Source organism: Ovis canadensis, chromosome 2 (genome assembly GCF_042477335.2).
Source record: "Ovis canadensis isolate MfBH-ARS-UI-01 breed Bighorn chromosome 2, ARS-UI_OviCan_v2, whole genome shotgun sequence".
NCBI classification, from domain to species: domain Eukaryota; kingdom Metazoa; phylum Chordata; class Mammalia; order Artiodactyla; family Bovidae; genus Ovis; species Ovis canadensis.
In genome coordinates this window covers 53,723,709-53,738,326 of record NC_091246.1, presented here as the reverse complement: position 1 = coordinate 53,738,326, position 14,618 = coordinate 53,723,709, and the positions used below count along the sequence as shown (strand labels likewise).

Below are 14,618 nucleotides of genomic sequence, written 5' to 3'. Positions count from 1 at the left end.
CGGGCAGGTCATGGTGGAAAGGTCTGACAGAATGTGGTCCACTGGAGAAGGGAATGGCAAACCACTTCAGTATTCTTGCCTTGAGAACCCCATGAACAGTATGAAAAGGCAAAATGATAGGATACTGAAAGAGGAACTCCCCAGGTCAGTAGGTGCCCAATATGCTACTGGAGATCAGTGGAGAAATAACTCCAGAAAGAATGAAGGGATGGAGCCAAAGCAAAAACAATACCCAGCTGTGGATGTGACTGGTGATAGAAGCAAGGTCCGATGCTGTAAAGAGCAATATTGCATAGGAACCTGGAATGTCAGGTCCATGCATCACGGCAAATTGGAAGTGGTCAAACAAGAGATGGCAAGAGTGAACGTCGACATTCTAGGAATGAGTGAATTAAAATGGACTGGAATGGGTGAATTTAACTCAGATGACCATTATATCTACTACTGCAGGCAGGAATCCCTCAGAAGAAATGGAGTAGCCATCATGGTCAACAAAAGAGTCCGAAATGCAGTACTTGGATGCAATCTCAAAAACGACAGAATGATCTCTGTTCGTTTCCAAGGCAAACCATTCAATATCACAGTTATCCAAGTCTATGCCCTAACCAGTAACTCTGAAGAAGCTGAAGTTGAACAGTTCTATGAAGACCTACAAGACCTTTTAGAACTAACACCCAAAAAAGATGTCCTTTTCATTACAGGGGACTGGAATGCAAAAGTAGGAAGTCAAGAAACACCTGGAGTAACAGGCAAATTTGGCCTTGGAATGCGGAATGAAGCAGGGCAAAGACTAAGAGTTTTGCCAAGAAAATGCACTGGTCACAGCAAACACCCTCTTCCAGCAACACAAGAGAAGACTCTACACATGGACATCACCAGATGGTCAACACCGAAATCAGATTGATTATATTCTTTGCAGCCAAAGATGGAGAAGCTCTATACAGTCAGCAAAAACAAGACCAGGAGCTGACTGTGGCTCAGATCATGAACTCCTTATTACCAAATTCAGACTTAAATTGAAGAAAGTAGGGGAAACTACTAGACCATTCAGGTATGACCTAAATCAAGTCCCTTATGATTATACAGTGGAAGTGAGAAATAGATTTAAGGGCCTAGATCTGATAGATAGAGTGCCTGATGAACTATGGAATGAGGTTTGTGACATTGTACAGGAGACAGGGATCAAGACCATCTCCATGGAAAAGAAATGCAAAAAAGCAAAATGGCTGTCTGAGGAGGCCTTACAAATAGCTGTGAAAAGAAGAGAAGCAAAAAGCAAAGGAGAAAAGGAAAGATATAAGCATCTGAATGCAGAGTTCCAAGAATAGCAAGAAGAGATAAGAAAGCCTTCTTCAGTGATCAGTGCAAAGAAATAGAGGACAAAAACAGAATGGGAAAGACTAGAGATCTCTTCAAGAAAATTAGAGATACCAAGGGGACATTTCATGCAAAGATGGGCTCGGTAAAGGACAGAAATGGTATGGACCTAACAGAAGCAGAAGATATGAAGAAGAGGTGGCAAGAATACACAGAAGAACTATACAAAAAAGATCTTCATGACCCAGATAATCACGATGGTGTGATCATTCATCTAGAGCCAGACATCCTGGAATGTGAAGTCAAGTGGGCCTTAGAAAGCATCACTACGAAGAAAGCTTGTGGAAGTGATGGAATTCCAGTTGAGCTATTTCAAATCCTGAAAGATGATGCTGTGAAAGTGCTGCACTCAATGTGCCAGCAAATTTGGAAAACTCAGCAGTGGCCACAGGACTGGAAAAGGTCAGTTTTCATTCCAATCCCAAAGAAAGGCAATACCAAAGAATGCTTAAGCTACCGTACAATTGCCCTCATCTCACATGCTAGTAAAGTAATGCTCAAAATTCTCCAAGCCAGGCTTCAACAGTACGTGAACCATGAACTTCCTGATGTTCAATCTGGTTTTAGAAAAGGCAGAGGAACCAGAGATGAAATTGCCAACATCTGCTGGATCATGGAAAAAGCAAGAGAGTTCCAGAAAAACATCGGTTTCCGCTTTATTGATTATGCCAAAGCCTTTGACTGTGTGGATCACAATAAATTGTGGAAAATTCTGAAAGAGATGGGAATACCAGACCCCCTGACCTGCCTCTTGAGAAATCTGTATGCAGGTCAGGAAGCAAAAGTTAGAACTGGACATGGAACAACAGACTGGTTTCAAATAGGAAAAGGAGTACGTCAAAGCTGTATATTGTCACCCTGCTTATTTAACTCATATGCAGAGTACATCATGAGAAACGCTGGACTGGAAGAAGCACAAGCTGGAATCAAGATTGGCAGGAGAAATATCAATAACCTCAGATTTGCAGATGACACCACCCTTATGGCAGAAAGTGAAGAGGAACTAAAAAGCCTCTTGATGAAAGTGAAAGAGGAGAGTGAAAAAGTAGGCTTAAAGCTCAACATTCAGAAAACTAAGATCATGGCATCTGGTCCCATCACTTCATGGGAAATAGATGGGGAAACAGTAGAAACAGTGTCAGACTTTATTTTGGGGGGCTCCAAAATCACTGCAGATGGTGACTGCAGCCATGAAATTAAAAGACGCCTACTCCTTGGAAGAAAAGTTATGAGCAACCTAGATAGCATATGAAAAAGCAGAGACATTACTTTGCCGACTAAGGTCCGTCTAGTCAAGGCTATGGTTTCTCCTGTGGTCATGTATGGACGTGAGAGTTGGACTGTGAAGAACGCTGAGCACCGAAGAATTGATGCTTTTGAACTGTGGTGTTGGAGAAGACTCTTGAGAGTCCCATGGACTGCAAGGAGATCCAACCAGTCCATTCTAAAAGAGATCAGCCCTGGGATTTCTTTGGAAGGAATGATGCTAAAGCTGAGACTCCAGTACTTTGGCCACCTCATGGGAAGAGTTGACTCATTGGAAAAGACTCTGATGCTGGGAGGGATTGGGGGCAGGAGGAGAAGGGGACGACCGAGGATGGCATGGCTGGATGGCATCACTGAATCGATGGACGTGAGTCTGAGTGAACTCTGGGAGTTGGTGATGGACAGGGAGGCCTGGCGTGCTGCGATTCATGGGGTTGCAAAGAGTCAGACACGACTGAGCGACTGAACTGAACTGTTGGATTGTTGTTCTTCCTTCTGCCTGCCCTCTGATGGAGGAAGCTAATCTGTGAGCTTCTTGATGGGAGAGACTGGTGGTGGGAAAAACTAGGTCTTGCTCTGGTGGGCAGGTCCTTACTCCGTAAAGCTTTAATCCAATTATCTGCTGATGGGTGGGGTTGCTCTTCTTCCCTATTAATTTTTTGGCCTCAGCCCTCATGTCTAAGGGTTTCTCTCATAGCTGAGATGGAAACAAATCTGCCTGCAGTGCAGGAGACCTGGGTTTGATCCCATGGTCGAGACCATCCCCTGGAGAAGGAAATGGCAACCCACTCCAGTATTCTTGCCTGGAAAATCCCGTCGACAGAGGAGTCTAGTGGGCTGTAATCCACGGGGTCGCAAAGAGTCACAACTGAGCAACTAACACACAGACACACTCACGTTTATGGACTCTGTGGTTGGGTTATTGGTGACCTCCAAGAGGGTTTATGCCAAAGGGGACCTTCCCAGACAGCTGCTGCCAGTTACCCCATCCCTTGGTGAGCCCGTGCCAACCCAGTCCTCCATAGGAGACCCTCCAACACTAGCAGGTAGTTTTGGTTCAGTTTCCTATGCAGTCTCTGCTCCTTTCCTCTCAGTCCTGGTGTGCTCAAGGTTTTGTTTGTGCCCTTTAAGATTGGAGCTTCTGTTTCCCCAGTCCTGTGGAAATCAAATCCTACTGGCCTTCTAGGTCAGATTCCCTGGGGATTCCCAGTCCCTTTGATGGGTCCCCAGGCTGGGGAGCCTCATACGGGGTTCCGAACCTTTATGACAGTGGGAGAACGTCTTTGGTATTATTGTTCTCCAGCTCGTGGATCACACACCAAATGGGTATGGGATTTGATTTTATCATGATTGTGCCCCTGCTTCTGTCTTGCTGCAGCTTCTCCTTGTCTTTGAACGTGGGCTGTCTTTTTCTGGTAGGTTCCAGTGTCCTCCTTTTGTGGTTGTTCAACAACTAGTTGTGATTTTGGTGCTTTTGCAGGAGGAGAGGAGCACACGTCTTTTCTACTCTGCCATCTTGAACCGAAAGGCACATTTGTCTGTTTATTGGTGACATTTGTCACCAATTTATTTAGTCATTTGCTCACCAAATAACTTTTTGAGCACTGTGTACCAGGCACTATTGTACATGCTTCGTATACATCAGAAGTTAAAACAAAGACCAGTGTCCTCTTGGATCAACTAGGAGGAGATGTGTAATAAATATAGTTAAACTTCAGAAGATCAGAAATGCTATAGGAGAAAAACCCATCTTCTCCATACAGGGTTCTTTTCTTTTAAATTATTTATTCATTTATTTTTGTCTGTTCTAGGTCTTCATTGCTTAGAAGGGGCTACTCTCTAGTTGTGGTGTGTGGGCTTCTTATTGCAGTGGCTTCTCTTGTGGAGCACAGGCTGTAGGTGAGTGGGCTCAGAAGTTGCACCTCCTGGGCTGTTGAGCACAGGCTCACTAGTTGGGGTGCTAGGGCTTAGTTCCTCTATGGTTTGTGGGATCTTCCCAGATCAGTGTCTCCTGCATTGTCAGGCAGATTCTTTACCACAGACCCACCAGGGAAGCCCCTCATGAAGTTTTGTGCTTCTTTTGTTAGGTTTATTCCTAGTAATTGTGAATGGTATAATTAAAAATTACATTTTCTAGTAGTTTATTGCTATCTATATAAGGCAGTGCTGTTCAATTTTATTTTTAGCATTTGTCTTATTTACCAACTCATTATTCTACTAGTTTAGAAATTCCTTTGGGTGTTTTAATTTTTGTATTTTTGAATAGTAAGTTTTTTTCTTTCTCATCCTTATGTCTTATTTTTTAAGTGAAATATTTTGCACATTTATTTTTATTAACAGAATTTATTTTTTACAGCAATTGTACGTTTACAAAAATATTAAGCAGTTGTAGAGGAGGTTTCCATATCACCTCTTATCCGCCCCCTCCCTCTAGTTTTCCTTATTAGTAACATCTTACATTAGTATGGTACATTTATTACAATTCAGTTCAGTTCAGTTCAGTTTCAGTTGTGTCCGACTCTTTGCAACCCCATGGGTCACAGCATGCCAGGCCTCCCTGTCTATCACCAACTCCTGCAGTTTACCCAAACTCATGTCCACTGAGTCAGTGATGCCATCTAACCATCTCATCCTCTGTCATCTTCTCCTGATGCCTTCAATCTTTCCCAGGATCAGGGTCTTTTCAAATGAGTCAACTCTTCGCATCAGGTGGCCAAAGTTTTGGAGTTTCAGCTTAAACATCAGTCCTTCCAATGACCACTCAGGACTGATCTCCTTTAGGATGGACTGGTTGGATCTCCTTACAGTCCAAGGGACTCTCAAGAGTCTTCTCCAACACCACAGTTCAACAGCATCAATTCTTCAGCGCTCAGCTTTCTTTATAGTCTAACTCTCACATCCATACATGACTACTGGAAAAACCATAGCCTTGACTAGATGGACCTTTGTTGGCAAAATAATCTTTCTGCTTTTTAATATGCTTGTCTAGGTTGGTCATAACTTTCCTTCCAAGGAGTAAGTGTCTTTTAATTTCATGGCTGCAGTCACCATTTGCAGTGATTTTGGAGCCCCCAAAAGTAAAGTCAGCCACTGTTTCCATGGTTTCCCTATCTGTTTGCCATGAAGTAATGGGACCAGATGCCATGATCTTAGTTTTTTGAATGTTGAGCTTTAAGCCTACTTTTTCACTCTCCTCTTTCACTTTCATCAAGAGGCTCTTTAGATCTTCTTTGCTTTCTGCCATAAGGGTGGTGTCATCTTCATATCTGAGGTTATTGATATTTCTCCTGGCAATGCTGATTCCAGCTTGTGCTTCCTCTAGCTCAGCATTTCTCATGATATACTGTGCATATAAGTTAAATAAGCAGGGTGACAATATACATCCTTGACATATTCCTTTTCCTATTTGGAACCAGTCTGTTGTTCCATGTCCAGTTCTAACTGTTGCTTCGTGACCTGCATACAGATTTCTAAAGAGACAGGTCAGTTGGTCTGGTATTCCCGTCTCTTTCAGAATTTTCCACAGTTTGTTGTGATCCACACAGTCAAAGGCTTTGGCATAATCAATAAAGCGGAAACCGATGTTTTTCTGGAACTCTCTTGCTTTTTCCATGATCCAGCGGATGTTGGCAATTTGATATCTGGTTCATTTGCCTTTTCTAAAACCAGCTTGAACATCTGAAAATTCATGGTTCATGTATTGCTGAAGCCTGGCTTGGAGAATTTTGAGCGTGACTTTACTAGCATGTGAGATAAGTGCAATTGTGCGGTAGTTTGAGCATTCTTTTGCATTGCCTTTCTTTGGGATTGGAATGAAAACTGACCTTTTCCAGTCCTGTGGCCACTGCTGAGTTTTCCAAATTTGCTGACATATTGAGTGCAGCACTTTCACAGCATCATCTTTCAGGATTTGAAATAGCTTAACTGGAATTCCATCACTTCCACTAGCTTTGTTAATGGGCTGATTGATATGTTATTATTAACTAAAAGTTAATATTTTATATTTTATTTTATTAATCACTAAAATCCTTAGTTTTTGAAAAACTTTTAAAGACTTTTCTCTCGTTGTTTTTCAGTACCGTTATCCCATACAGAACACTGTATTACGTTTAAGTGTCATGTCTCCTAGCCTGCTCTTGACTGTGATATTTTTTCAGACATTCCTTCTTTTGATGACCTCTTATTTTAAAAATGTCATTGTGTAAAACATTCTGTGTAATTTTTAATAGAGAAAGTGGGGAAGCTTTGTCTTTTTCCTGACTGTAAAGAGAATACTTCATGAGTCTTGAAGTATGATATTTGCTGTAGATTTTGATGGATACCCTTTATCAGATTAAGGAAAATCTTATTTTCCTTCTGATTTTCTGAGGTATTTTATCATGAAAAAGTAAGGGATTTTATCAAGATTTTTTTCTGCATTGGTAGATCATATAGTTTTTCTCCTTGAATCTCTTCATGTGGTGATATTGAAGTATCCTTTAAAGTCCTTTTGGTCATGCTACATTATTTATATGTCAGCATTCTTACATATGCATACATATACATAACATTCACATGGAAATATTAAAGACATATATGACAAATAAGCGACATATGATTTGGTTTGATAATCTAGGATTTTTGCATCCATTTTCATAAATGAGATTGGCCTTTAATTTTCCTTACTTATAATACTTACATTTTCTGTAGGTAAATATTATGGATATTTTTTCCTTAGATCTCTTAATATTATTAATTAGATTATAGGTGGTCTTTAGCTTTCTGCTGGACCTTAAAGAGATTCATTAAACATGTCTTCTGGAAATATCTGCTTCATCTATTAAGTCTGAATTCTTCTAGTCTAATGCTTAAAGTTTTATGATTTCCTCACTGTTATACCTGTCTATAAAAATCATCATTATTTATACTAGTTATTATAATCAGGTCCTTTTGTTACTTTGGAGTGGGTTGCTTGGCCTCTAGGAAGTTTTGAATTTTTTATGATTGACAGTTTTACTAATACTATTATATTGTTTGAACTGCGCTTGACTTCTGCTCCTTACTGTAATGGAGGTAGTAATAACATTGTCTGCCTCTGGTATTCGTATTGTAGTTTGTTGCTTGTAAAGTACTTTATATAGAAAAGTATGTTTATATACGAAAAGTGTTTTGTGTTTTGTATCCAACCACTTGACATGCCCTTCATCACTAACATTCATATGCAAGCCACTAATCAACTTTCATCTGAATAATTCCAGTAACTAGTCTTATTTCCCTGTATTTCCCTACAGTTCTTCTCACACAGCAGCCAGAGTGATTTTTAAAGTGTAATCAAGTCATATCCCACTGGTGTTTAAAACTTCACACAGCTTCTCAACAGACTAGAGTAATGTCTAAACTCCTTACCGTGATTTTTATTCCCCCAGTGCCTGGAACAATGCCTTACACATAATAGGCACTCAAGAAATATCTGTTGAATGGATGACACCTTCAGTGTTTGAGAAGCTCTGTCTTGCCCAGAATCTATAATTTATTAAGAAATGGCAGAGTCAGGATGAAAACTCACATTCCCAACTTACCTTTATAAATTGCTGAACCATGTGGACTTACATTTTTCCATTTCTCCAGTGGGCTCTGAACCAAACCCATTTTACCTTCCAGACTCTCTGTACCTGTGTTAATTTGTTTATGCTTTTTTGTTTTGCCTTTCTAAATCTTGCCCATCTTCAATACATGAACTTAATTTGGCTTCCTTTTACAGATCTTTCTTTTTATGGCTTCAGTGGTCTGTTTTTTTGGTGGTGATAGTGGTGAATTGTGTTGGGGAGGTTAGAGTATAACTGGGAAGGAGACTCTAGTAAATACCAGATGTTGTATTGCATGCTTATGTAAGTGATTTCACTTCCCACGGGATCTTGTGAGGGAAGAACCACTTTTTTTTTTTCTTTCTAAAGATGGAGAAAATTCAGATCTCAGAGAGGTTTTCAGTTCCACCACCCAGATGGGGAAATCTATATACATTATCTGAGTTTTCTAAGTCCTCTAAAACTTCTAAGACTAAAGCCTTCCACCACTGCCTGGCAGAGCTAGAATGATGCCCAGCTGACCTTGATCAGAGCCGACTTTCTGCTCTCCTGGTTTAGCTTGTCACACTGGGCCAATGCCGTATCTGATAGTCTGGCCTGTATGTGATGATCACACAGGAAAATCAACAGCAGGATGATCTGTTTCTGTTTGATAAGAAATCTGACTCCAGTCAAATGCTAAACCTTTTTATAGGTAGCTATGTTTCCCCCCACCCCCGCTTCCTCTTTACTTGGGCCTCTTACTATGTTTTGTTTTGTTTTTTCTCCTTTCTTCCTCTAGTATTCTAGTCAAGAAGAAAGCCAGAGGAAGCAATTGCCTACTGCTGCCGCCCAGTGTTGTAAGTGAGAAACTTGTCTCTGAATCGCTTCTTAATCACAGCTTTCTGTCAGTTCTCCAAATGTGGCTTATTTTGAGTTGGGGCGGTTGGAGAGATATGGTGTGTATAAACAGAAGATATTCCAGAAATACACCTTATTCAGGCCCATCCTCCCAATGGCTATCTCCTCGTTACCTTTAAGAAGAGATCTTTTGGTTTTGTGTGGCTATAGGTAGGGCAGTGAGGCTTTTTTTCCTCTGTTTACCAGCTTTTACCCCTGGAGGAATGATTTTTCCCGCTCTGTCCCCATTTATCTGTTATTGCCCTTTAAGAGTTTCCACCTCTGGAAACTCTTTGTGCTGTTTCCTTCTTCTCCCCAGTCTAGTTTAGTTCTTTCCTCTGCTCCCATTGTGTCTTGTATATATATAGCCATCATATGTTATAATATATATATATATATTTATTTGACAAGAATGCAAAATATTTTAAAGGCCAAAATTTGTATTCCTAGCATCTGGCTCAACACCTGATAACATGTGTGTGTGTGGGCTCAGTTGCTTCAATTGTGTCTGACTCTTTGTGACCCCATGGACTGTAGCCCACCAGAATCCTCTGTCCGTGGAATTCTCCAGGCAAGAATATAGGAGTGGGTTGCCATTTCCTCCTCCAGGGGATCTTCCCTACCCAGGGATCGAACCCATGTCTCTTGTATTTCCTGCACTGGTAGGCAGGTTCTTTACCTACTAGTGCCACCTGGAAGGAACTCAGGTAAGCCTCAATAAAGGAACTCAGTAAGCCTCAGTAAAGTTTGATAAATGATTAACTGAGTGAGAGAATTTGTTATTTCCTTTGAGGTTAACTTATCCAGACCACACAAATTCCTTTTTGAAATGAACTGTACATTGTTGGTATATTGGTATCTTTTCAGTTTCTCTCAGAATAGTTTGAGGAGACACCAAAGGATTGACTTGAAATTGGTTCCCTTTCACTTTTTTAACGCGTCGGGGTGGCCATGTCTGTGTTTTGTTTCTTTTGTGTTGCTGTAGTGTTTCTGAATCACTGCCAAAATCTTACCAATGGCAGGTTGATAGTCCTGGTAATAGTGGTAGTAGTTATTGTAGTAATGCTACTAATAATAAGAACCATAGCAGCTAACATATTTTGAGGTTTTATAGTATGCCAGATGCTGCTGTAAGAGCTAAAATGTAGTAACTTATTTAATCTTCACAGCAACCCTACGACATAGATTTTACTGTTTTCATCATTTTTAAGATGAGGAAACTGAGATTGAGTTATTTGCCACAGATCACATAGCTAGTAAGTGGTGAAGTAAATACTCAAACAGTCTAACTCTATAGTCTAACTCTATAGCCCATGCATTTAGCCACCATGTTATACTGCTTCACACTGTTTCTGAGAAGAAGAACCTCTATCCATGGTTTATAAAACCATTGGTTGTCTTCTATTCTATTGGCTACTTACTTTCCTGATAAAAGTGAGACCACTGGCAGAGGTCAGTACTTTTTCTTAATTTAAATAACACCTATTTTACATATGATTTGTTACTTTCATTTTTCCCATTTGGGAACTAGTATTTATCAAGCATTTAGAGTCATGGGAGACAAGAATCTGAATTGAACACCAAGTTGTGAATTAAAGTCTGTAAGTCATTTCCAAAACTCATTGTAATGAGATAATTTTGAGTTTTTAATCTTTTAAGTCTTTTTCCAAGATGGCTAATGCAAGTGAAATGGAATAATTGAGCTTTCTCTTCCATTCCTTCTTGGTTCCATTTCATGAAATGCAGTTCAAGTGATTAAAGAGCAAATGCTTAGAGGGCAGGAGGAAATAAGAGAATATAAATAATCAGCATTTATGAATTCTCTTACTTTTTTAATATGTTTACCAGCTAATTTGTTTTATGTGAAGTAAAGTGAAAAGTCGCTCAGTGGTGTCTGACTCTTTGTGACCCCATGGACTGTAGCCTGCCAGGCTCCTCTGTCTGTGGAATTCTTCAGGCCAGAATACTGGAGTGGGTATCTGTTCCCTTCTCCAGGGGATCTTTCCAACCCAGGGATTGAACCCAGGTCTCCTGCATTGCAGGTGGATTCCTTACTGTCTGAGCCACCAGGGAAGCCTAGTTTATTTTACATGCATAGCTTATCCCTGTCTTTTGACTACTCTCTAATATATTTTTATTTGGAAAAATTTTAAACTTATAGGAAGGTTGAGAAAACAGTACATTGAATACCTATTTACCTTTTACTAGATTCAGTGATTAACATTTTACCAAATTTACTTCTCTTCCTCCCGACTGATTACATAAAAATATACATGTGTGTTTTCTGGAATCATTTGAATATAAGCATCAAACTTTATGACACATCAGCATGTGTCTCCTAAGAGAACACTTTGTATAACCAAAATACCATTATTAGAATCAAGAGATTTAACATTGATTATATATATTAATAATATATATAGTTAATATTAAGAATTCCCCAGTTGTCCCCCAAGTGTTTTCATAGGCCTGCCTTGCACCAGCATATAATTTAATCAAAATCGCACATTTTTACTCAGTTGTCCTGAATCTTTAATCTCCTTTAATAAAAAACTTGCCTTTTTAGTCATTTATGACACTGACTTTTTTTCAGTTAGAAAAATATTTTTATTCTAATTATAATATCTACTGCAGATGGCAGTATATACTAGTATAGGTTTGTGGGAAGCCATTTGATAATATGTACCAAGAGGCTTTAAAAATCCATAACTTTTGACTCAGCAGTTGAATTTCTAGAAATTTGTTCTAAATAATCAAGAAACTGACAATGATTTGTATAGAAAGATGTTCATTTCAAAATCTTTAAATAGCAAAATTTGAAAATGAGTTAATAAGCAACAGTAAATACAGTAGTCATAAGATTTGAATATTATGCTTTGAATAATAGGGAAATTTTCATGAAACTAAATTAAAATATACAAAACTCTTACTCTCTGTATGTGCATATGCATATACATCAGTTCAGTTCAGTTCAGTTGCTCAATCGTGTCTGACTCTGCAACCCCATGAATCACAGCACGCCAGGCCTCCCTGTCCATCACCAACTCCCAGAGTTCACTCAAACTCATGTCCATCGAGTCGGTGATGCCGACCAGCCATCTTATCCTCTGTCGTCCCCTTCTCCTCCTGCCCCCAATCCCTCCCAGCATCAGAGTCTTTTCCAATGAGTCAACTCTTCACATGAGGTGGCCAAAGTATTGCCATCAGTCCTTCCAGTGAACACCCAGGACTGATCTCCTTCAGAATGGACTGGTTGGATCTCCTTGCAGTCCAAGGGACTCTCAAGAGTCTTCTCCAACATCGCAGTTCAGAGGCATCAGTTCTTCAGCGCTCAGCCTTCTTCACAGTCCAACTCTCACATCCATACATGACCACTGGAAAAACCATGGCCTTGACTAGACGGACCTTTGTTGGCAAAGTAATGTCTCTGCTTTTCAATATGCTATCTAGGTTGGTCATAACTTTCCTTCCAAGGAGTAAGCATCTTTTAATTTCGTGGCTGCAGTCACCATCTGCAGTGATTTTGGAGCCCAGAAAAATAACATCTGACACTATTTCCACTGTTTCCCCATCTGTTTCCCATGAAGTGATGGGACCAGATGCCATGATCTTTGTTTTCTGAATGTTGAGCTTTAAGCCAACTTTTTCACTCATAGGTATGTATATATAATTTATATATATATAATTTAAGAGTTTTTGCTATATACCCCAAATTGCATACCCCTAAAATTCATATGTTGAAGCCCTGGCCCCTTACGTGACTGTATTTGGAGATAGAACCTGTGAGCAGATGAGAAAGGTTAATTGAAAATGTAAGAATGAGGCTCTGATTTGATAGGGCTGATAACCTTAGCGATTTCTTTGGGGCAATGGAGCAAGAAGGTAGCCATCTGCAGGCAAGAAAGAGAACTTTCATGAGGAACCAAATCAGCTGGCACCTTGAGCTTGAATTTCCTACACTTCATACCTGTGGGATACAAATTTCTGTTGTTTAGACCTCCTAGACTGTGGTATTTTGTTACGGCAGCTGAGCAGACTAGTATAGGTTTTAGTACTGAGAGTCGGGGTGCTTCAGTAACAAATACCTAAAAATGTGACAGTGGCTTTGGAAGTTTGGGTAATGGATATAAAGACTGGAAGAATTTTGAGGTGCAAACAAGGTTGTTGTGCAGGGACTGTTTGGGAGAAATGGATATTAAAGGATGTTCTGGAGAAGTGTCAGATGGAAATGAGGTATGGTTTATTGGAAACTGGAGGAAAGGTGATCTTTGGGGCAATGAAGTTAGCTAAATTGTGTGAGGTTTTGTGAAAGGTACAGTTTATAAGTGATCAAATTGGATGTTTAGCAGAGGTGATTTCTAAACTAAATAATGAAGATATGCTTTGGGTCTTCCTTATTGCTTATAGTAAAATGCCAGAAGAGAGGGTTGAATTGAAGATGAAATTATTAAATAAAAAGGAACTCGAATTTGGAGATTTGGCAATTCTTAGCCTATCCTTAGCCTATATTTTGTGAAAAATGAAAAATCTTGTTCTGAAGAAAATACTAAAGAGATCATGGTCTGACTCATGGATTTAACCAGCCATCAGCAGAAGCCAGGAATAGAGATGGAATTATACCAGCAGAGACATTGCCAATTTCAACGAAAGGGGACAGAGAAAGAGGGATGGAATGAAGGAAGGCTGTTGGATTTCTTGAATTCCTCAAGACTCAATCATAGAGTCATTTGACTGTAAACATGTGCTGTACTTGAGGAAAGGCAAAAGTGACCTGGAAGGTGATTTGGAGAATATCAGAGCTGCCACTCTTAGCACAGGCCCAGGGGACAGAGATGTTTCCTTTTGTTTCAGAGGGTGGTCACCACTGAGAGCTATGGGGCCAGGGCCCTTCTGCAGAGCTGTGGGAGTGACAGTGCCACTCCAGTGGAGGATGGGTCATGGAACCAAAGAGAATTATTCTCTAGCCTCATGATCTAATGGAATTTGCGTTGCTAGGTTTTGGACTAGCTTGAGACCTGTCACTTCTTTCCTATCTCTTGCTGGTGGAGTGAGGTTATCCTTCTGTCTCATCATGGTAATTTGGAAGCACATATTTGGTTTCACAGGTTCACAGCTAGAGAGGAATTTTGCCTCAGGATGAATCATAACTGAATTCTCACTCATATCTAATTTAGTTGATATTTAAATGAGTTTTTGGACTTTAGAATTGATGCTGGAATGAATGAATGCATTTTGCATGTTTTAAGGATGTGAATTTTGGGGGACCAGAGGCAGAATGCTAGAGCTGAATTTTGTCCCCCTGAAATTCGTATATTGATGCCCCAACTCCCAATGTGTTTGTATTGAGAGAGTCATTTATGACTTTAAATGAAGTCATAAAGACGGAGCCCTAATCTGATACGTCTGTTACCTATTTAAAAAGAAGAGACAATTGTGCCCTCTGCCATCTGAGAATACATCGCAAGAAGGTGGCCATTTATAAGCTGGGAAGAGAGTTCTCACTGAACTCTGCTAGAACGCTGATCTCTAACT

At 40.0% G+C, this 14,618-nt stretch overlaps 1 protein-coding gene across 3 annotated transcripts in view; it reads left to right on the top strand.

The window, feature by feature from the left end:
• Positions 1 to 14,618, top strand: part of UNC13B (unc-13 homolog B) — a 227,442-nt gene that overhangs the window by 84,914 nt on the left and 127,910 nt on the right. For all 3 annotated transcript variants that reach the window (XM_069576256.1, XM_069576259.1, XM_069576257.1), the window contains exon 7: positions 8,989 to 9,046. In XM_069576256.1, the coding sequence (XP_069432357.1) occupies positions 8,989 to 9,046 (58 nt within the window). The remainder of the gene's footprint in view (positions 1 to 8,988; positions 9,047 to 14,618) is intronic.